Source organism: Syngnathoides biaculeatus, chromosome 2 (genome assembly GCF_019802595.1).
Source record: "Syngnathoides biaculeatus isolate LvHL_M chromosome 2, ASM1980259v1, whole genome shotgun sequence".
Classification (NCBI taxonomy): domain Eukaryota; kingdom Metazoa; phylum Chordata; class Actinopteri; order Syngnathiformes; family Syngnathidae; genus Syngnathoides; species Syngnathoides biaculeatus.
In genome coordinates this window covers 31,193,092-31,214,860 of record NC_084641.1, presented here as the reverse complement: position 1 = coordinate 31,214,860, position 21,769 = coordinate 31,193,092, and the positions used below count along the sequence as shown (strand labels likewise).

The window sequence follows — 21,769 nt, the reverse complement described above, 5'->3', positions numbered from 1 at the left end:
ACCGAAAAGGAACAGTCGCGTCGTTTTGGCCAATCCGAATCAGGTTGCATTCAAAACGTAGCGAATTTTCCAAACGAGACGACTTGTAATGGCACCAGAACACGTGTGCTCTATCTGGGTCGCATTTTTTTTTTTTTTTTCACGTCTACTGTGATCGAGGCCGTAAAGTCAAATGTACAAGAAAATAACTCGGATGTTAATGAGCAAGGTGTTGTCGAGACAACGAGCGAGTCACTACGTTTTCCAAGGGGTCCTGAACGCAGCGCCCCGGGTGGGCGGTACCGGTTTCGCGTCCGATTCCTTCTCAGCCGGTTCGCTTCGTCCGCCCGCTCACTGCCGCTGCGCCGCGTTGGAAGGAAACGCGCAGTTCGTGACTCCCCGGTCCAGTATTTGAAAGTGCTCTTCGGTCGAGGTAGGCGAAGCGTCAATGTCGTTACAGCGAAAGTGCGAAGCTCCGCTTTTTGCCGTGCCGCTCGTTGCTCTCTCAGCTAGTTTAGCTAGCAAGAGCTCAGCTTCGGGGACTTGTTGAAAGCTGCTGTTACTTTCCCCGAAGTCCTCCGCTGTACATTCCAAGCGGACTTTGAGGTTTGTGGCTGCTAATGCTCAACGGAAAGGAAAGCTTCTTCTAGAAGAAAAGGGGCTCGCTTGTCTTTTCGAAACGAACCTCGGACGTTGTTCGGCCAAACCTTGAAAGGAGCGACCCAGCCCATTTCTCCTTCGGTGACGTCATCTTATTGGCAACTTCCAAGTTTGCGCTCTTAAAAAAAAAAAAAAAAAAAAAAAAATACCCAACGCGTTTTTATTTCGTCCGGTTCTGGCCGCTAAGTCCATTCCTCGGGAGTGTAGTGCGGCGAATTCCCGGAATGCCAACCGCGGAGGCCACTTGGAATGTTCCTCCGGAGGAATCGGAGCCACCGCGCCCGTGAGCAGAACCGTCACTGTTGGCTGTCGTGGTCCAAAACATAACGCCCCTTTCAGCCCGACGTTTTCACGGGCAGTTCAACTTCAAAGCGCTTACAAATGGAAAGAAAATGGCCGGAAGCACCCGTCCATACGTCAGCCAAAGAACACGCGCCAGGTCATGTAAAGGTTCTAGATGTGATCGACTACTGCTGACAATTTGCATTAGGGGTTTCACGGAACCAGATGGGTGACCCAGACCTGGAAAGAGTCGTGAACAGAAGCTTTCCAGATGGCCTGTCGACCAAATGTGATGGCCACTCAAGCAGGACCAAGTGAGCTCATTCTGGATCCCCGTGAAAGTCCGGGACACGGAACTGGGACATTGCAGGTGGCAGAAGCTCAAACACTGGAGAACTGGGCCGGGAGGACCATTTTATTCATCATTTAGCTGACGACAAAAGGACTGGACCACAAAAACCCAACTAAAGTCTAACCACAAATCTGAATCGTGTTCCTTGACCTCCGATTCCCCACTCCTGGTCACGGACGAATATTCCCACTGGTGAAAACGTTGTTAGCGGCACTACTTGTCGCCATGGCAACCAAGAGACGGAGAAGGCATAGTTTCAAGTGGCTTCGGCATTCCTCCTTGTTGGACGCCTCCGGGGACGTGAGCAGTCAGCGAGCTCGTTATTGACCATAAAGAAAAGCATTTTTCAAATGAGCCCCATAACTGAGCATCAAGGGAGCGCAAACGACGACACAACCACGGCAGGACCTTTTGGTACTTTTCGACTCAAACACGCAATCAAAGGCAAATGATATGCGCGGCGTGAATATTTTTTCTCCACACGTTCTACGAGGCAAATAGCAGTATTTAGTGGGGAGATACCCAACCATATTTGACGGATTTGATTTATGGTGGTTTTTTTTTTTCTATTTTGGGGGGGCAAGAAGCAGTTGATGGCGAACGACGTTTTCGTCACATTCCGGGCGACTAGATTGAGGAATAAACAAAAAGATTTGATCTGTCTTGTTGACAGTGGCTGACATCCACCCCCCCCCCCTCTCCCTCCCCCTGTTCCTTTCCCAGGGGGGGGGGGGCGGGGCAAGGATTCTGGCCCGGCGCCGCTGCTGCGTAGCTCCACTGATCCAAAGTTTGTCGCGTTTGCAGATGGCGGCCATCAGGAAGAAGTTGGTCATCGTCGGGGACGGCGCCTGCGGGAAGACTTGCCTGCTGATCGTGTTCAGTAAGGACCAGTTCCCAGAGGTCTACGTGCCCACCGTCTTTGAGAACTACATCGCCGACATCGAAGTGGACTGCAAACAGGTACGCGACGGCGACGAACGGCCGGTAAAAGCGAGCGCGCGGGACTTTTCGTGGCCGCTGCGCTCCAGTCAATAACAGGAAATGGATCAGTAGCGCTTTCCTGTGCAGGCACGCAAACCCTTTGTGCCAAATGACTCACGTCCTATTTCCCGTTCCTGCTTCCTGCTCCTCCAAAGTCCGTTGGGAGTTGCTCACGTTGTCACAGCTCGCTCCAGTTTCAGTTTTTTTTCTGGACCGGAGAGATTTGAATGTGAAGGCCCAGTGGTGAACTGCACACCAGCGACACCTAGCGGCCAAAATATTGAAAAGCAGGTTTTGCCATTTGCGTTCACCTTCGACTGGAGCGACGAGCGCCAACATCAACTTTGTGCTCAAAATGGTCTTTAGTGTTGCGCGTTCCATCCGGGGGCCACATCTAGAAAAATGGAGGGTGGGGGTCGCAACGGGGGCCCCCTCTCGCCGTGACCCGCGCCGACGAGCTTTTGCGGTCGATCCGACAGGTGGAACTGGCGCTGTGGGACACGGCGGGCCAGGAGGACTACGACCGATTGCGACCGCTCTCCTACCCCGACACGGACGTCATCCTCATGTGTTTCTCCATCGACAGCCCCGACAGTCTGGGTGAGTCAAAAGTGTCTCCGTGAGGAAGTTCAGCTGAAAAGCCACGTGACCGTTTCCGTGCTTGTGATATTTGACCCTTTGACGCTTACGTTTCAGCGGCTGTCGAATATCGGGGGGTTTCTACGTTTCCCACGCCGTGGCGGTGTTTCCTTCTCTCCGCACGTTAGCAGAAGGGCCAGTGACCTTTCCGTGTTTATTTCCGCGCAGACTTGCGTAAACGCCCTTTCCCTTTTTAGGAAGAAAAAAGCTGCAATTGGGTCCCGTGACCTTTGACCAGCAGTCAACCGTTTTTTTTTTTTTTTTTTTTTTGGACCACCAACCCTTTTCAATAAAGTAACAGACAGGTCCAAACATTTCAGCATTTTTTTTTTTTTTTGTTAATATGAGTGCAGCAAACCCAACAACCAGGTGTTAACAATTACTCCACCCCCCCCCCCCCCCAAAAAAAAAAAAATGCAGGGTATTACCTACTTCTTACCATTCCAGTTTACGGCCAAACTCAAAGCAAATGTATTAAAAATTACACTTTAGGAACGTCTGCAGTCTTAAATGGTAACAATGCAAAAGTCACTCGACACGCTAGCGAATAGCGCGGTGTCGTTGAACACACGTGCTGAAGCAGCGCATGTAGACAGACAGCATAGCAGCGGTAATAGTCGCACGTTGTTTGTCCTGCGCAAGAAAATGACCCGTGCTGAAGCCGACGCAGTCATTCACAGTTGCTAGACTGACAGGATCTGATGAATCGTAATGCGGAGAAGGAAAGATGTTGTGTTGTCCCAAAACAAACTCTTGAGGCTTGTGTTTGATAGAGAACATTCCGGAGAAGTGGACGCCTGAAGTGAAGCACTTTTGTCCCAATGTCCCCATCATCCTGGTGGGCAACAAGAAGGACCTGAGGAACGACGAGAACACGCGCAGAGAGCTGGCTAAGATGAAGCAGGTGCGGTCCCGAGTACGCCAAGCGGCGCCGCCGCCGCCGCCGCTCCAGCCTAACGTCGACGTCACCTGTTGTTAACCCCGCAGGAGCCGGTCAAGTCCGACGAAGGCAGGGACATGGCCAACCGGATCGGCGCCTTCGGCTACTTGGAGTGCTCGGCCAAGACCAAGGACGGCGTGCGGGAGGTGTTCGAGATGGCCACTCGGGCCGCCCTGCAGGTCCGCAAGCGGAAGAAGAGGAACGGCTGCCGGCTGCTGTGAACGGGTTGGGAGGGGGCTCGCGTGCCGAACGGACGGCGCCGGAGGATGGTTCCCCCCCCCACCATGCCTGGATTTCTTTTGGGGTGGGGCCCAAACGCGGCGGAACCTTCCGTCGGTGGATTCTGCGGACCTTTCAGTTTCGCCGCCGCTGAAAATGAGACTGACTCGTCGGTCGAGGCCAAAGGCGTCGTCGGCCTCGTCGGGCTTTTCCTCTGCGTGCCACTCGGACCGACCGACCTCCATCTTTGTTTTTCTATTTGTCAATTTGCTTTCAAAAATATATATTAGTTGCCTCTGCAACTCTTGCTTTCTTTCGCAATTCACCTCAGTGAAATCGCTCATATAGAAATTCCCCATTTTTCAAGACACACGGGCATTTTATTTTTTTTTTAATATATTGAGCAAGAGGGAAAACAAAAACTATGAACAGAAAAAGCTGCAATATTGCAGTAATCACGTTGAGTGATCAAATTGGGTTTCCTTGGCACTTTCTACTTTGTTCGGTGGACCCGACCCGAGTGGTACATAATTAGCCGGACTAAATCATCGTTCATTGAAATGATCGCCACCGTGACTCAACACGGGAAAAACAAGTCTACTGATGAATATGATTTTGGAATAGCAGCTCAGCTAAAGTTATGACAAGCCTCAGCGTTAGTCACACATCTTTATTTGACACCGTAGAAACGTTCCAATAAATCTCATATTGAATAACTGTAAAATGTGCTTGTATTTTAAAAAAAACAAGCTAGAGAGCCCCCCACCGAACTTGACATGGTTTATTTCTCTTAGTAATAAAGATTGTTTTGAAAGTAGCACGTGTGGTCATCCCAACCCGGTTCGGGTTCCGCTTGATCGTGTTGTGCTTTCCCGGCTTGAATGCGTTTCCTGATTTTTGAAAAGGCGTCCCCCCCATCGGCGGGGTCACTCCTCGGTTCGGTTGTGCTCTCGGTCCGCATTCCTCACTGGAGACGGGAAAATTGCTTTCATGTGGCTTTTCCCACGTTTACAAAATGAGGAGTTGGGCGACGCTTCACCTTGAGCGCGGATCTTGAGGTAAAGCGCCGAAAGTCTTTCGGCTACGGCGTCGACGTCCTCCGCCCGATTGTACCCGCGGTCCACCTTGGAATCTTGACAGTGCTTGATGAAGCTGACGTGTGCGCGGGGGGGGGGGGGGGGGGGGGGGGGGGGGGGAAGACCAGATGAACGTTACAATCGAGGAGACTGCGCGCATACAAAGCGGCGACGGGGAACGTACTGGTTCCAGACTTTGTCGGTGGCCAGCACCACCGGGTTACCCACCACGATCAACAAGGCTTGACTTCGGGTCATCGCCACGTTGAAGCGCTGATCGAGACAATTTGCGTTAGTTGACATTTTTGTGCACAAAAGCATCTTGGGAACGTAAAAGACGAGTGCCTAGGAAATCGTCTTTCCGTCCATTCTGTACGGCTTCTGCGGGTCGGGTCGCGTCGCGGGGGAAGTAGCTTCAGCAGGGATGCCCAGACTTTCCCTTTCCCCGGCCGCTTCTTCCAGCTCTTCCGGAGGGATCCCGAGGCGTTCCCAAGCCCGCCAAGAGACACAGTCTCTCCGGCGTGTCCCGGGTCGTCCTCGGGGTCGGAGGATTTCGGGAGGCTTCCGAATCAGATGCCCCAGCAGCCACCTCATCTGGCTCGACACTGAGCCCCTCCCTGATGACCGAGCTTCTCACCCGTTCTTCTAAGAGAGAGAGCCCGGACACCCTGCGGAGGAAACGCATTTGGGTCGCTTGTATCCCGGGTCTTGTTCTTTCGGTCACGACCCGCAGCTCGTGCCCATAAGTGAGGGGAAGAACGTAGGTCGTGAGTTTGGCCTTTGGACTTCGCTCGCTCTCTCTCTCTACCACGACGGACCGACACAAAGTCCGCATCGCCGATCCGTCTGTCGATCTCCCGCTGCGTTCTTCCCTCACTTGTGAACAAGACCTCAAAATACTTGAACTCCTCCACTTGGGGCACGCCGCCGTTTTCCGACTGAGGACCATCGTCTCAGATTTGGAGGTGCTGATTCACATCCTGTCTTTCCATCCTCCCCAAACCAAAATGCATTATACTTCACTAAAAACAGTAATAAACGCAAACACTTTAGCCACATTTTTTTGTCGCAAATCAATGGACATTGTGTCACTTCAAGCGGAGGAAAAAAGGACACGAGTACGACGACGACGTCGCCTACGTGTTGCTGGTTCCTTTCAAGGTTAAAGCGCGGCTTAACCTGCTATTCGTTAGCCCTTCGATTTAGCGTTAAGCTAAATTTGGCCGATGCGCTTGTTGTTGTGAATCCACTGCGCAATTGTCTTTGCTTAGTTTGACCGTAAACTCACGACCGGCCGCTGCATTCAACATCTGCGAGGCTCCTTTTTGAGGAATTGCCCGTCAGCTGGCGAGCTGCGTTCACCGTCGCCGTGACGCTCGCGGATCTCAAATTGTGGCTCGGGAGAAAAGGAAAAACGGTACACCGGCGGTGGCGCCTGGCTGGGAAATAAAGATCACGTGGGGTGACCCCAGCCGTATTTGCCATCGAGACATCCCGCATTACGGGAAAACGCTGAGAACATTTCCACGGCACCGGCCGCGCGTCGGAATCCCACACTTGCCAAATGGCTCGTACCTTCTCGTTGGCAACGAAGCCCAGGTCGAAGTGTTTGTCGAAGTCCGTGTACTTGGGGTCGCTGCGGACCGTCGACACCAAGATGACCTCCCGCTCCTGACCTTGGAACTCCTCCACCGTACCGACCTGACCCAAAACAATTCATGAGCGACGTGCGTGTGTCGTCCCCCCCACGGTCATAAAGGAAGGAAGCATCAATTGAAAGAAAAAAACTCCAATAAAAATTACCTTCAAGGCGGCCATGTCCATAAATTGGAACCGTCTGTCATTCCTACTGAGGTAACGAAGCGCCTGAAGGAATTTCTCTTTCTGTCAAAAAGCCAAACGTGCACATTAAGAGTCCCTCCTCGACATGTGAGAACCCCAATGCTGAATTTGGGGTCACTCGCTTCGAGTCAGATCATATCAGATGCAGAATTACGCCCTTCTAATGGAGGTAGAATATTGGAATAGTGCACACAAATTAAGCAGAGTCATTTCTGGACAAATGGTGAACCTGCGACCTCGTCGTATGTGTCGTACTGTATCGTGTTTGGTTTGAAAACTTCTTTGTCCCGCGTTCGGTCCTTAAAAGGTCACGCGGGGAGCCCCGAATGGCGAAAGGAATTCAAAGCGGCCAAAGTTTCAGTGACAAAATGAATAATCCTTCAAATGAAAAACCCAAAAAAAAAAAAAAAAAAAACAACTCATTAGTTCTCTCTACAACAGCAAACATTTGATCGGGATAAAGAGTTATTGTATTTTTAAATATTAGGCCAAAATGTGAGCAGGTTGAATTTTAAAATTTACAACTCATAATCCGATTCTTCAAATCCCGCTTTCATTATAGAGAATGGACTATATTCAAAAAAATGATTTTTTTTTGTGCTGAGAATCGGTGACCCCCCCCAAAAGCAGTTTGCCAAAAAGTTGCCCGCAAAGCACTCCCAAGCGGAGACCTCCGAAAATCTCCGCGAACACGAAAAACCTCCGCACGAGGCTGGCCGGCTCGCATCAGAATCAGAACCAGCTGGAATGGACGAGTACGGACCAACACGCAGGGACTTTGCCTGGTCAACAAAAACGTCGCCCTTTGCCGTTCGCAAACGTTGATAAATGTGAGAAAATTGCAACCTTCCATTTTTGACAGCGGCTGAGGTCCCTTTCAAGTCCCGCCAAACGACGCCCACCGTCAAGCGTTGAAGCCAAATAAGGACGCCAGAGGGCGCCACACTTCCCCCAATCAGTATCCGAGTTCTTGAGCGCCCGCACTCACGACCTGATCGCACTCACGACCTGATCGGCGGCGGGGGGGGGGGGGGGGGCAGCAGCGGTGCAGAACTTGCTTGCGGCAACCCCGGTCGCGGTCTACGACGGTTCCATACGGTCAGAGTAACATCTCTCTTTCCAAAGTACATTTGACTGGAATTGTCTGACGGCCGCTCGATTCCACGTTCCTCGGCTAAACTGGAAGCTTCCGGTTTAAAGCGATTGTTTCTCTCTTCCTCTGTGCCCCTTTTCGGGGGTCCGACGACGTTTTGCGACCAATCTGACTCACGACCGCGATCTACGTCGGAACTCGGATAGTGACTGCGTTCGATTCCTTTGGCCCGAGCACAAAAAAAAAAAAAAAAAAAAAGTGTCTACAGTAAGTGGCGTCGGACAATGTGAAGGTGTAACAATCGTTACTTGTTTCCTGTAGGGTGTGATGATGCCTATGTCTTTGGGAACGACGTCGCTCATCTGCAGCAGTTTCTTGATGATGTCGATCACAACCTCCACTTCTGCTCTGTTGAAGCTGGAAGGGCTGTTGGCCTCGCGCTCGTCCACACCCGTCACCCCGTGGAAAATCACCGGGAAGTCCTACAAAAAAAAAAAAAAAAAATGTCACAACGTGGACCTCAAAATTCTGGAAAACCCTTCAAGCTACGGAATCGATGCATGATTATTTTGATTCTGCACATCCGGTCTGAGGACTGGGGTTCGAATCCCAGACCCGCCTTTGTGGAGCTCGCGTGTCGTCGCCGTGCCTGCGTGGTGGATTTTCTCCGGGCCGCCACTCCCGGAAGACAAAATTGCCCCGTCGGTGTGATTGCGAGTGCGACTGGCTGTTTGTGGGCGTGGCCTGCGATCGGCCGGCGACCAGTTGAGGGCGTACCCCGCCTCCTGCCTGAAGGACAGCCGGGATTGCCTCCGGCCCTCTCGTGAGGATAAGCGGCTCGGAAAATGGACGGATGGCTCTTCCCAATTTAAGCACATTACTTGAACACGTCATAACTTTTATTTACTTGTTCTTATTTTGAAATTCACAGTCTTCCTCTTATTTAGTGAATTAAAAAAAAAAAAAAAAACAGTTGCGCTCATATGTTGGATTAGCCAGGCAAAATTTGTAAGCTGCAAACAATTCTTGAAAGAAAAGGTGAAGGGCCAACAAAAAAACCATTTAATTCGATTTGAATGGAATTCAAATGACCTAAACCAATAAAAAAAAAAAAAAAAATAAGTGAAAAATTGACAGTCATTTTTATTTTTAAAAATATTTATAGAGAATAAATAAATGTGAACTGTCAATCATCATTTGAGATTTGGTTCCCCTACCTCCCACAAAAAAAAAAAAAAAAAAAAAAAAAAAATCTACAAATAGGTGAATCTGATGGTGCGGAACCGCCAGTATGGGCCTATCCACTCGATTTACATTTTTTCAAAATGTGTTCACGTGACTTTGCTGAAGAATTGAGGCGTAACAAAATGCAAAATTTGGAAAACTGAATTGCCCTCATGACAATCCGAGAGTAATTTTGAATCATGTTGTCGACGGATTCGTCATTTTTCAAAATCCGGGACGACCCGGCGCGGGCGACCGATCAAAAGGGAAACGTTACCGCTCGTTCAAGGTGCTCCCACTCGCAGAAGCGGTTGCGTTTCTTTTCGTCAGCGCACGCTTGCAGCTCTCCGTCGTAGAACAGCTCGTTGGGGACTTTCAGAATGGCAGGATGGGACCTGACGCGGGCGACAAACGCAAGACGCCCGTCGCGTTGAGGAAAGAGGAACGCAGGCCGCGTGACGGCGACGTCAACCGCACCTGAAATTGCGCAGCAGTTTGGTGACAAACAGGTCGTTGAAGGCGCCGTCCTTGCAGTACACCGACGACGACGAATTGCTCATCAGTCGCTCCAAGAGGGAAACGCCTGCGTGCAAAAAAAACAGTCAAGTGGCCGCTCGAAAGCTTTGGAATTTCAGACGCTCATCTGTACATTTTTTGATGCTGAATAAATAACTTGAATTTTTTTTTTTCCCCAATCTAATTTTTATAATTACAAAAAATTAAGAATTATCATAGCTACTGTATTACCAATACATTACATTTTAATGATATTTATTGGCATAGTAAAAAAAAAAAAAAAATCATCTTTGTGTTGCATCGAAAAGACGTTTGCGTGAACTGAATTATTGTGTGTCCATTTGAAATTTCCAAAAATAATCACGGCCTGCTCGCATGTATTGTATAAGCAAGTAGGCTTGAATATTACCTAATCCATATTTAAGAGCAAGAGGTGATGCCACAATGGGTCCCAGCTGCTTGTGGTCTCCAGCCAGAACCACCTGGCCGGCCTCGGGGTCCAGCAGCCCTTAAACGCGAGCGCAACTCAACACGAGGCAGCAGACAACTTTTTCCACCACGTTTCTTTTTTACCGGCCAGCGGGATCAAACATTCCGTCTCCTTGGCTTGTCCGGCCTCGTCCACAAAAATGTGAGTGAAATGGCCGACGGGGAGATTTCCTGTCACCAGCCTGCGGAGACCACAAAGTAGACGGTGACGGGAGACCACCGCGCGCTAACAACAAAGGTTTCACAAAAGTGGGCCAAGGCAGCTTTATTTCTAAAGCGCATTTAAAATGCACGCTAACTCAATAAACTTCACATCATTCGAAGAACTTAAAAGGCAAAGCGCAACATTCACTCGAGTCATGTCAGTTTTGATCAATTTTGCCAGAGAATTTTGTCAAAGAAATGTGTTTCTTTCTCACTAAATAAAAATCGCAAAAACGTGTTTTGAAATAGAAATAAAATGGAGACTCTCCCAGTCAACCACAATTTGAAATGAGAGCTATTATGCAAATAAGTGATTCTTTATGCTTTGCACATTTTGCCCTAAGAACGTCAGACATCTTTTATTTAAAAAGCCCGGAAACTATTTTGAATTGGATGAAATGGAAAAATTGTTCTTTCTGAGGCACAATTATCTCCCCACATGCCACAGTTTTTTTTTTGTTTTTTTTTTTGTAATTTAATCTTATCCTGATATAATGTAATATAGAGCATCATCTTATCAATCTTTGGATCAAGTATGAGAAAGACCACACAAGTGGACTTAATGGAGGGTCCAGTCCGGGCGTACGATGAACTGAACGCACGCAAAAATATACATACGAATGTAACGCACTCCAAAAAGCAGTTTGACGCTACCTTCCAGCAGTAAGCAGAGTGGTGACCAGGATTCGATACTCCATCAGTTCCTCTTTGGAAGGGAAACAATAACCGTACTTATCGAGGTTCGAGTGCGCCTGGGAGGTAAAAAAAAAAAAAAAAAAAAAAAGTTGGCACAAAGATCACTCAAAAGGTCTCACAAAGGTCAAACATGCAAAAAAAAAAAAAGATCAGCACAGCCGACATTCTGGTCTCCGCTAGAAGCCACTAACTCATTTGTCAAGACATGAGAGTCCCACGTTACAGTCCAGACCCGCCCAGGTCAACAAAGGTCAGTTTTAAATGCCCGAATTTTCTAGAAAACGGCCCGCACTGGTTAATAGGCCACACCCACTCTGTGCAGTTTAAAAAAAAAAAAAAAAAAAAAGTTTCACACACACACGAGTCACGCCGGACCATGCGGCGCGGGTGCACCGTCCGTATGCACTGCAACGTTGTGGAATTAGAAATGACGTTCTCACAAAGACTTTGCACACGTTTGTTCACGTACCTCGTTTCAAAAGAGCGTCTGTAAAATGCCGCAAACATTCCACCGTCCACCGAAACCACAAACGTATCGAAGTTGAAGAGCCTCACAAAGTCTTGCAACATTTCAAAGTTATTTTCACCTCCAGTTGGCGCCAAAGGTGCCCCCTTCTCCTCACGGAGCAATCCAGTCTTTTAATCCCGTTTAAAACCCAGCGGAAGACCGGACAGCAGACTTTCTGACTGTGTGCCGCGAGCTGACATTTTCCACCTCGTGAGCCAACCGCGGCCCGACTGCAACTGATTCCTGAGGGTTTTTACTTCCACACGCTTATCCGAATTTTCCTCTGCGACGCGCACACGCTCCCCCCGTCGGAAGGGACCCCCGAAAGGAGGGTTGGCCCGAGACCCAGGATTGTACATTGCAGTTCTTCTTTCTTCTCCACCAGACTTGCCCTCTTCCCTGTTGTTTGTCACAATTGGATTCAATTTTTGTGAATGATTTGAAATTGTACATATTGCTAACCCTTGGTGTCGTGCAGCGCCCTGCGCTGAGGGCACCAGAAAGTGGCGCCGTCTTCTTCTCCACAGGCTAAAAAGTTAGCCGCTGCCTCTCGCAAGTTTGTCTCGAAGACGCCCCGAAGGGCTCCGCAAAAAGCATCCGCACATACCCAAACACGAGTGCGTTGTACAGAACGGCCGTGTTTTAACCACTTTGTTCCAACAATTTTTTGTGGGACTTGCGGCCCAAAACAAACAAACAAAAAAAAAAACGAGATTTTATTCACGGGACCTGAAAAAAGCAGCGGGCGGTCTTCCGGAAAAATCCCGCAGTTGGACGTCCCAATCAGATGGATTGGCGTTTGTTCCGCCGGGCGAGTGAAAGCGCTTCCGGCGACCCACCTCGCACGCGCCGACGCCCTCTCGTTTCGGGACAAGAGGGAAGTCGCAACGACCGCGGGAAAGTGCATTTAAGGAGCGCGGCCTAGCGAGTGACGTCAACGGGCGGCACAATCCGACTCGGCCGGTTCGTCTGAAAACGGCAAGCCGAGGATCGCTCAGTTTGAGCGCAGGTACGCAAAGGTCCGACCGCACCGCGGACGGCGAGCCTTCGACTGACCTTCAGCTCCGGAGGGACGCTTTTCGGATCGCGGCTGCTGGCATACATGCGGTAGACCTTGCCCTTGTTCCCGTGGCCCCCCTTCAGAATCCTGGCGCACAGGAGATCCGTCGCACTGTTGGAGGGAGCGCACACCAGAATGTGGCAGTCTTTCCGGATCTTGTCCACCTGCTTGACGGCCTCCACCAAGGTGACCGTTTTGCCTGGACAAGGAACCAAGAAGGATCTCGACCTCGGCGCCACCTCACGAGCGGCACCGCGCCGACTTACCTGTGCCGGGTGGACCGAAAACCACGTACGGCGCCGGCTTGGAGGTGCCGTACACAATGTGACGCACGGCTTTGCTCTGCTCGGGGTTTTTCTCCAGCTGTCTGTCGTAGAAACTAATTCACACACGGAGGAGAAAAGCAGACGCCGTCCGGTATTTTGGCTTCTCTTTGTGAAAATGTTCAACCAAGCTATTGCCTCTCTGCACTGTGGACGCCATTGACGGACGGATAAAGTTTCTTCATCCGCGCACAAGTTCAGTGTCGGGATTGATGACGCGTTGGGCCAATTTTCTCGGGACGATCTCGTGCCTGCAAGCTGCAATCTGGCCAAATTTCCAAAACGTTCAGTTGATGGCACCTGAGAACGTGCGAGGGGGCTTCAAGACGGAGTAGACGGCCCCAAACTTAACTTTCTTCATCTTTATGAGACTTGAAAGACTTGCTATCATCAGCAAGCTTGCCGACCGCATAATAATAATGATGATGATGACGATGATAACCAAGAACACGCCTCAGTACCGCACCCTCTTGTATTGTTCTTGTTTTTGTCTTTGGAGACATGGTGTGACTTACTCACTCTACTTTGCGTTTGGGGAAAAAGGGGGGGGGGGGGGAGAGAAGAGAAGGAAGAGTGGCTCATTTTCACGTGATGATCCTCACCTGAGGTCGGGCATGTTCGCTATTTGCTTTGAGCGGAGGCTGTCTGGCGGGAACAAAACCTTTTCCAGTTTAAACTCGGTTGCATTTTGGACCGCTCGGTGCTGCAGACGTAAAGGCAGACGATTGCAGGTGAACTCCACGTTGAACTTCAAGCCCTCCGCAAAATTCTCCAAGAACCTACGGCCACATTCACAAAAGGCACGTGAACGTCCGAGACCGACCGACCGAGCTCGCTCCCGGGCCGGCCGTCCCCTTACTTGGAGTCAAAGCCCAGTTTGACAGAGTCCTGCTGCACCGAGTGGACATAACCGGCGTACTTGTGTCGCGTTTCTCCTTTGGGGTAAATCAGCAGCCGATCTCCACGAAGCACCGACGGGCGGTTCTCAGACAGGCCCGGTACCTGGAAGGTGAAACGGAAAGGAGATAAGAATCCCGGTCCTCGTTGGTTTTCTCACGGCGACCCGGTCAAATAACTAACGCACAACCTGACCGAAAATCTCATTTGTAACTTTGAAACTTGAAGAAGAATCCAGAACTTGATTGACGAGGACACGGAGCCCAATTTCTTCCTCGCTTTCCGCTTGAATGACTTTCAATTGTTGTTAGTTGTAACATTGAAAATTGTATCGTTTCAGTGTGAGCCTCAGTGAAATTGTGCAACGACTTTAAATCTGACCGACAAAAAGAGCGACTTTGGATTTGTCATCTTAATCTTTTGGAAAGAGCTCAAAGAACAAAGCGAGGAAATGAGTCAACCTTGAGAATGAGAAGTTTCTTGTTGCTTGGATCTTGTCGCATGCAAGCGTAGTCGTCGTTGCTAATGAAGTATTGCCTGATGTCCACTTGCATCTGATGCTCCTCCAAGTACAACAACTCGCGGAACTTCTGAGAGTAGTTCTTGGAAGTTAAAGAGCAGGCCAGCGCCCGACTTGAGAAAATGGAAGGGGGGGAAAAAAAAAAAAAAAAAAATCAGTGTTTGGAGCTGGAAAATGCAATCAAAGTCTCCACGCTCCTCTTCAAATGGCAGAAGAAGAATCACGTATCATCATAGAGAGAGAGAGAGAGATCAACATCAATCATTTCTAAACCTTTTCCACCGTCAATGCAACCTATAACCCGAAGGGATCAATTGAAAAAAATTAAATGCTCTTACGGGGGGGGGCACTTAAGAGGGAAATTCTGATGTTCCAGTAGGCTTTCCCTGACTTGTTTTGTTTTGTTTTTGGAGCGCAAGCCGTGGGGGTGCGCGGAGCTTCCGATTTTAGAAACGGTACCAGCGGGAGAAGGCTACAAAACCATTTCCAAAGCGTTGACGGGCAACAAGCTCGCAACACGGAGCCCGACAGCGACATTGGCAACAAGCGGGGAGGGACGGCCCTCCAAGACGGATGGCGAACGTTGCCGCTTCGGCGCAAAACCGCAGCCCGCTTTCGGCGGAGGACGACGCCCGCCGGCGGCGTTTTGCCAAGTGAGCTGGGACTGCTCGGGCGGGCCTTGCTCAACATTGACTTTTGAACACTTCCAATCGCGAGTCGGCCTTCGGGCTTCTACCGGAAAGCAAAACTGACTTTGGTTTGCCGTGCACGGCATTTAAAAGGCCTCGATTGATTGATTGCTGCAAGTCAGGAACAGACGCAGGTTTCATTGATCAATGCAAATTCCATTGGGACCAAGAAGACTGTTGAAGGTCATAAAAGGCGGAGGAGGCCTGGGACAGGATGTGTTTGTTTGCAGGAGCAGAGGTTAAAGGGGGGGGGGGGGGGGGGGGGGGGCAAAGCCTTTATTGCCCCACGCGCACGGGATGTGACCGCATCACCGCGTGATAAAACCGCTGCCGGTTCCGGGCTCGAAACCTTGCCAGGTTTTTATGTACCGAATCGGTCTGTTACAAGTTCCGAAACATCCAGGATGAAATCTGACAGGGCGGCAGAGTCGCCGTTTGGCGAAAAGAGAAACGCAGACACTCCTTTTCCCACCGGAGTGGCTCGCATTCAGCACAAGCGTCAATGTGATTGGCCCCCCCCCCATCGTGTCCTACACGCTACGGGCGACGATGGCGGAAAAGTTTTCAACTCGTTTTTCTTGTCAAATGACCTGCCATTTCAACAGCGCCGTGGCCACTGTATGATCTCAAAATGTTTAGAAACCTTTTATCTGCGGGAGGGTCCTTGTTGAGGAACCGGATGCGCTGAACTAAATCAGGCGGCGGCATATACGAATAAAGCGGGGTTTCGCTTCTTAGCCCCGTCCTCGACAGCCTGAGAAAAGAAAAGTGAAAAATCACGTGCGCTCAACGGCAACGCGACAAAAATTACATTTGTAGTGGATTCAGATGGAAGTAGAAATAGGTTTTACACTGTACAAATGAGGAAAATTATTTTGGAAATGACTACAGCATGTGATGAAGGAATGCAAAGCAAAACGTGAGACACGTTGCAGTACTGGTACGTGCCGACAAAATCTGAACATCCCGGGAAAATCCATTTTCAGTATTTCAATCGTGTTTCAAAAAAAGGAAACTTGCCCGTTAGATGAGGTCACCGAACAAAAACGCAGCTCAATGTTGTTGATCGTCACGGCAAGAATGAATTTCACAACATTAGAATAATTGTAGGCTCCCCGTGTCCCAATCTTGTCGGCTCATTTAAGGTAAAAGAGCTGCACAGGTTTTCCTCGCTTTCATTCTGGCTCATGGGGGGGCAGTTGTGCAGAAAAACATCGTTGACGGCCTCGGCTAAGGAGAAAAGGGCTCAAAAAGAAATTGGTAAAAAAAAAAATAAATAAATAAAATGAAAACTGCTTTTAAGGCACATTCAAAGATAGGCAAAAATGTGACAGGGATGACCCCCAACGGTAAGTTCCAAAACCGGAGGAGCTTCAGAAAAGGAGTGGACGGCGCCCAGCGTCAGTGCATCAGGAACCGTCCACACGGGCTGCAGCCGCACCAGCCGCTAACAGCATCGCAAGCGTCCGTGCTGCTCTCCCATCCCATTGGGGGGTCAATTTTGCATGTCAAGGTCCCTCAGTCCGGAGGCAACGTGGACAAGCACAAAAGTCAAGCTGCTTCGAGTCCACTGGCGACTTTCAGCGGTCAGAAAACGACCAATCCCCACTTTGGGAAAGCACGGAGGAAGAGTACGGTACTCGAAAGTGTACAAGGGAGACGAGGCGACACAAAGGCAAACCCCCAAACGTCAACTGCGCAAAACGTCGATGGCCCCCGCGCCTTCATGCTGGAATTGACGCACGCAAAAGACGCCCCACAAATTTCTGTGGCCAATTCACTTCAACACCACCACCACGTGACCAAGATCGCCGCCTTTGCCACTCGAAAAATACTTGACGCTTATTTATTTTTTTCCACCTAAATTGAAATCATATGAATTCATCGAACCTAAAAGTTTCCCTTTTTGAAAACAACGATTGAAATAAATGGCCGTTCCCTCGCCATTCGAATTGTCAAAATGTGTGCAATCCAAGTTCTTCTTCTATTTGTACATTTCAGTCCGTCCGGCGTGAACGTACGCGTCGGGCGGGACTCCCTCCACGACCTTGAAGCGGGACTCATCGTGAGGCTGAGGAGCGAGACGGGGACGCTTGAAGGGAGCGGTCGCTTTCAGCTGCACTCCCAGCTCCTTTAAATAATGAACGCAAACGTCCCGCACGATAACGAAGGGAGAAGGGGAGGAACTCCGCTCAAACTCAAAGGCCAACGTCACTGGATAGTAGCCGGGGCTCTCCAGCCGGTACTCAACGTGGATGGCGTAGCGATCGCCTGAAACGGGAAACGTGTACAACGCTTTGAAATGACTCCTGTCAAAGTGGAAAAATGCAACATTGGGGACACCCGCGCTCTCCAATTCAAATAAAGAAAGAAAGAAAGAAAAAGAAAATAAAAAAAAAAAAAAGGAAATTCCTTATCATGGCAAAATTATGACAATGGACAAAGTATTAAAAGCTACTTCTTGTCAACAGAGTAATACGGCACGTCCTCACGCAGAGGCGGATTTGCGCAATTCGGGAGCCTGAGCGGGTCTCCCTAATGCCGAGTCTGGTAAATATATTAGAAATGAAAAGCCCGAAAAATACCTGCGTTGAGTGAAAGCGGCAGTTTTCGGGTCACCTTGCGCTCGTCCTTTAGGGTGAAGCAGCTGAGCTTGTGCAGTGCCGTGTAGTAGGTGAAAAGCACACTTTCGCTTCCGGTGTTTTCAATATTTAGATGAACAACGTGCTGTCGGCGAAAATAAATCAATAAATAAAGGGGGTGGGACCAAAACATTGAAATGATAAAAAAAAAAAAAAAAAAAAAGGAAGACCTGCTCGGTTTCCACATCCAAGAGAAGTTTTCCATCGTGGAAATCGCAGTCGGAGCTGATGACAATATTAAATTTATTGGAAATTAAGAGAGACCTATAAAAAAAAAAAAAAAAAAGAAGAAGTAAAACGTCAAAACCTGGGTGGACATCGTTATTTGAGATATCTTACCTCTTAAATTGAGAAAGAAGAAGAACCCAAGGCAAACCCTCATTTAGCTCAGTGATGAATAGAAAATAAAGCCTGCTAAGCGAAGCATTTTTTTTTTTTTTGTCGTTCCGTCCGAAGGGTCCGCTCGGGCCGTTACGATTTTCACACTCAAGTTCCAGTTTAGTGCCCCCCTTGTCATGTTTTCGACGTTACTCATCAAGATGCACATATGAAGAAAACGAGTTTTGGATTCAAAATATATATTTTTACGATATCCTAAAGGTCGATTCTGTCTTGGTGGCTTCACTGAGTCGACGCAAAACTCCCGCCGAGTAAGAGTAGCGCATTTGGCCAGTACGGCGGATTCTGACACCGTTTCCGCGCAAATACTGAAAAGTCACCAAAAGCAATCTCAAATATTCAAAATGATCTCAACAACCATTCAAACTATGGAAACAACATTTCTGGCCACTAATAAAAAGGGCAACAACAACAAAAAAAGTCAGCACCACTCCCAGTTGGTGAGGATGTCGTTATGACTCACGTTTGCATTTGCCACTGAGCAGGTTTACCCGTACTGGAAACAAAGAAGTGCCTTGCGAGGACACCCAACTTCGATTTCTGCTCATCCCAAAAAAAAAAAAACCTGACGGGCCCGGCAAGTAGGATAACGTCGGCACCGCCCTCGTTCCCACTCTCGACACCAGGAAACGGCCGGCCGACGATCGAGACTCGGTGCATCGGTCCGATTTCCTCATGTGCTCGAATCGGGCTTTCCCCCTTCGTTGAGATTTTGCCGACACGGTTTCTGCAGCTCGACCCGCTTTAATCACACAGATGCGAGAGGAAAGACGAGAGCAGCCATCTCGCGGCCAGCATACTTGAGAGCGCTCGACGTTTGGAAATGTCACCTATTTCATATCTGTGACAAATATCGGTTGTATTAGTTCTACCTTGAACTTTGCCGGCGGGCTTTGTTGTGTTGTGGCTTCTGGCGTCTTTATCACGATGTTGTCGTACTGGCCCCCGTGTGTGTACAAGTTGGTACGCGCGGACGGATACTTGTTTTGTCTGCCTTTCACGCGCTCTCTCACTTGGACTCCAAGTCTGGACTTGGGTAAGGGGTGACAACTCCTAAGACTTGGACCTCTTCCTCTCTATGCATCAACTTTTCCTTTCTCGTAATAAAAGCACACAAAGACAAAAAGAGTGTTTTTGTCAAAAGGGCTTCTTTTTACCTGTTGTTCTTCAGCAATTCTGTAAGGTCTCTGGCCGCTTTCTTATTTTCTTCCACGGCAGATCGCGGCGGCCGATCGGGAGCTGGATCTTCCTCAACGTTCGAGACGGTCTGCGGCTGGGACCTCCTGGGCCTTTGCCACTGGTCCACTAAAGTCATTCTGGCCTGTGTACGGCAAATACTCTCGCTTCGGATCACGAGCTAAAACTCGTCACGTGTTTTTTTTCTTGTATCTGCGTATCATATTCAATTTCTCTGGGAAGCCATCATGTTACCGACTCCGCAGTTTCCATGTTTGCCCCCCCCACCCCCCCCCAAAAAAAATCGTCAAGAGTACAATTCTGCACTTAGCTCAACTTCATCTGAGACCTTTCCCATCAACTCCATTTTAAAAAGGACGTTATACATGTTATTGTGTGTTGTATGGATCGTTTGAATGGGGATACGTAAATGAGGTTCAGGCTAAAAGTTAAAAAAAAAAAAATAATAATAATAATAATAATACCAGGACGCGAATTTCTTGTCCGGCCACGTGTATTTGCCCCGACTGTTTCAGGACGTAGAGGACGGTGCTAAAGCCCGGCACTTTTTTGTCTCCATTCCTGAAAAGTATTTTTGAAGAAAAAGTTGAGAACGAAAAACGGTTCCGACAGAGCCGCGGCGGTGCGCAAGCCCCATCGTCGCCCTCACCTTGCTTTGAACTCGCTGTTGTAGATTTCTTTGAGTTCGGCTCTGGCCACAACGCTTGCACGGTCGGTCTCCCGGAGGAACACGAAGAATTGGAGCCCAACTTTGAGCGCCGACTTCCTGGTATTTTTCATGCTGTCTGCCGAGCGTCTTTTCCGGCGCCACCAAGAAGGCTCCTCTGCGGTGTTCTGCGGTCCGGTCAGGTCCGGTCCGGTCCTCTCCTCTCTTCTCTTCTCCTCTCCTCTTCTCGCTCGTGCAAATGCGGAAGTACTGATGAAAAGCGTTCCTTCCTCGCAACTCGCAAAGTTAGTCACGCAGGTACAGTTTATGCGCATCCCGCGAGAGCGGTGCTTACACTGTAACACTGTGACAACGAGTCGCGGGGCTTAGCGGCGCAGCCTCGGACGTCAAATCGCGCGCACCCGTGATCAACTGGTGCGAAAAAGAAACGAAACTTAAACCGCGGGCTCCAAAATAACAATCCAATAATCGAGAGGGAGAAAACAAAATCGGGGTGCTTTGCGGCTCCACTTTTAAGATATGATTTCATTCATGGTTTTACCGCGCTCAGCGTGCTATTGAGTCATCGAGTGGGACGCCGTGGAGGAAACGTTCCCGAGTCGGAAAGCGAAAGTAAAACGGAGGAAAGCTTGGCAAACAAAAGTGAAAGATGAGCTGCTCACGTGGCTTTTGCTGCGGGCATCTCTAGCGGAGTATTCTTTGATGACAAACGTTAAGTCGCAGATTTTCTCAACATTCTTTGAGTTTGACGAGTGAATATCAGGGATTCGGTGAGTCGGCCCATGATTTTCATGATTTTGTTTGTTTCTTTTCCCTCAGTACAGTACAAAAGCATCCCACGAGTGTTTCGCAGGGTTAACGTGTTGGAGCAAACGCTCGGCTCACGCATATGAATATTGAAGGTTTTAATAGTCTCCTGCTTACAAGGACGAAAGCCTTATTCGTATGCATAGATCTCAGGCGATTGAGAGGTCGCCCTGCCTGGCTCACAATGGAAAGCTTGTGTAACTGCTACTTAAAAATAAGGACGTGTGTGTGTGTGTGTGTATTTTGTCAACGTGAAATGGAAACAAGATGGCCGAGGCCCATCTGCACCAAACGCTGGCTCTTGCTGAAGACCTCTCGCGACTGATTGATTCGTCCCCAGTCTCCCGTGTGTGGCTGCCTGCGTTCCCTGCAAAGCCGGTCTCGCTACCGGGCCAGACTGCTCCTCCTCGGAACCCTGCAACCCTCTCAGCTTCCTTTCACGTTCGTTTTCTCTCATCTCGGCGCGTACTCGTAACTCGTAACCCGAATCTTCGCCGTTTAAACGGTTTCACCAGGGGGATTTTATCCTCACCCTCCTGAGTCACGTTGGCAATTTTTTTGCAACCTCTGATTGGTTCCTGGCTGAGCTGCATATTTCCATGAGAATTGATTTACTGAAGAGGACAATTTTGGTACTCGCTAATTGTGTAGTGGTGCACTTGCCTTGACCTTTGTGCTGCCAGTCTGGGTTCACTTCCCACTGAGTGCCCTGCGACTGACTGGCGACCAGTTCAGGGTGTGCTCCGTCTTGCGTCCCATGTAGTTATGAAGGATGTGCTTTTCTGCAATGAAGAAACGCTCTGCTGTGCAGCTCAAAAGAGGAAGTTGCGGGCTGCAGAAGACCAGACAGAGCCAGACTGACGGAGGG

The 21,769-nt window shown here is 49.3% G+C and overlaps 2 protein-coding genes across 4 annotated transcripts; one reads left to right on the top strand and one right to left on the bottom strand.

Annotated features, from left to right (window-relative positions):
* The first annotated feature begins 199 nt into the window (after positions 1-199).
* Positions 200-4,354, top strand: LOC133490421 (rho-related GTP-binding protein RhoA-D-like). Its single transcript, XM_061800456.1, has 5 exons — positions 200-412; positions 2,078-2,233; positions 2,734-2,854; positions 3,667-3,797; positions 3,881-4,354. The coding sequence occupies exons 2-5, from the start codon at positions 2,078-2,080 to the stop codon at positions 4,052-4,054; spliced, it is 582 nt and encodes a 193-aa protein (XP_061656440.1). The 5' UTR covers positions 200-412; the 3' UTR covers positions 4,055-4,354.
* Positions 4,355-4,704: 350 nt separating this feature from the next.
* LOC133490409 (putative helicase mov-10-B.1) lies at positions 4,705-20,542 on the bottom strand. Of its 3 annotated transcripts, XM_061800430.1 has the most exons (23): positions 20,077-20,542; positions 19,892-19,988; positions 19,388-19,551; positions 18,002-18,095; positions 17,775-17,916; positions 17,211-17,460; positions 15,833-15,943; positions 14,442-14,613; positions 13,943-14,085; positions 13,686-13,862; positions 13,027-13,139; positions 12,757-12,959; positions 11,151-11,248; positions 10,377-10,474; positions 10,213-10,311; positions 9,765-9,870; positions 9,565-9,682; positions 8,372-8,545; positions 6,932-7,012; positions 6,704-6,829; positions 5,313-5,401; positions 5,092-5,204; positions 4,705-5,019 (listed from the first exon to the last, which is right to left on the bottom strand). In XM_061800430.1, the coding sequence occupies exons 1-23, from the start codon at positions 20,406-20,408 to the stop codon at positions 4,979-4,981; spliced, it is 3,141 nt and encodes a 1,046-aa protein (XP_061656414.1). In that variant the 5' UTR covers positions 20,409-20,542; the 3' UTR covers positions 4,705-4,978. The 3 variants fall into 3 exon arrangements, 2 of the variants coding, with proteins under 2 accessions (XP_061656414.1, XP_061656428.1); XR_009792206.1 differs by lacking the exon at positions 4,705-5,019 and having other exon boundaries at positions 5,145-5,204; positions 5,313-5,796; XM_061800444.1 differs by lacking the exons at positions 19,388-19,551; positions 19,892-19,988; positions 20,077-20,542 and having other exon boundaries at positions 17,809-17,916; positions 18,002-18,019.
* Between the last annotated feature and the right edge of the window lie 1,227 nt (positions 20,543-21,769).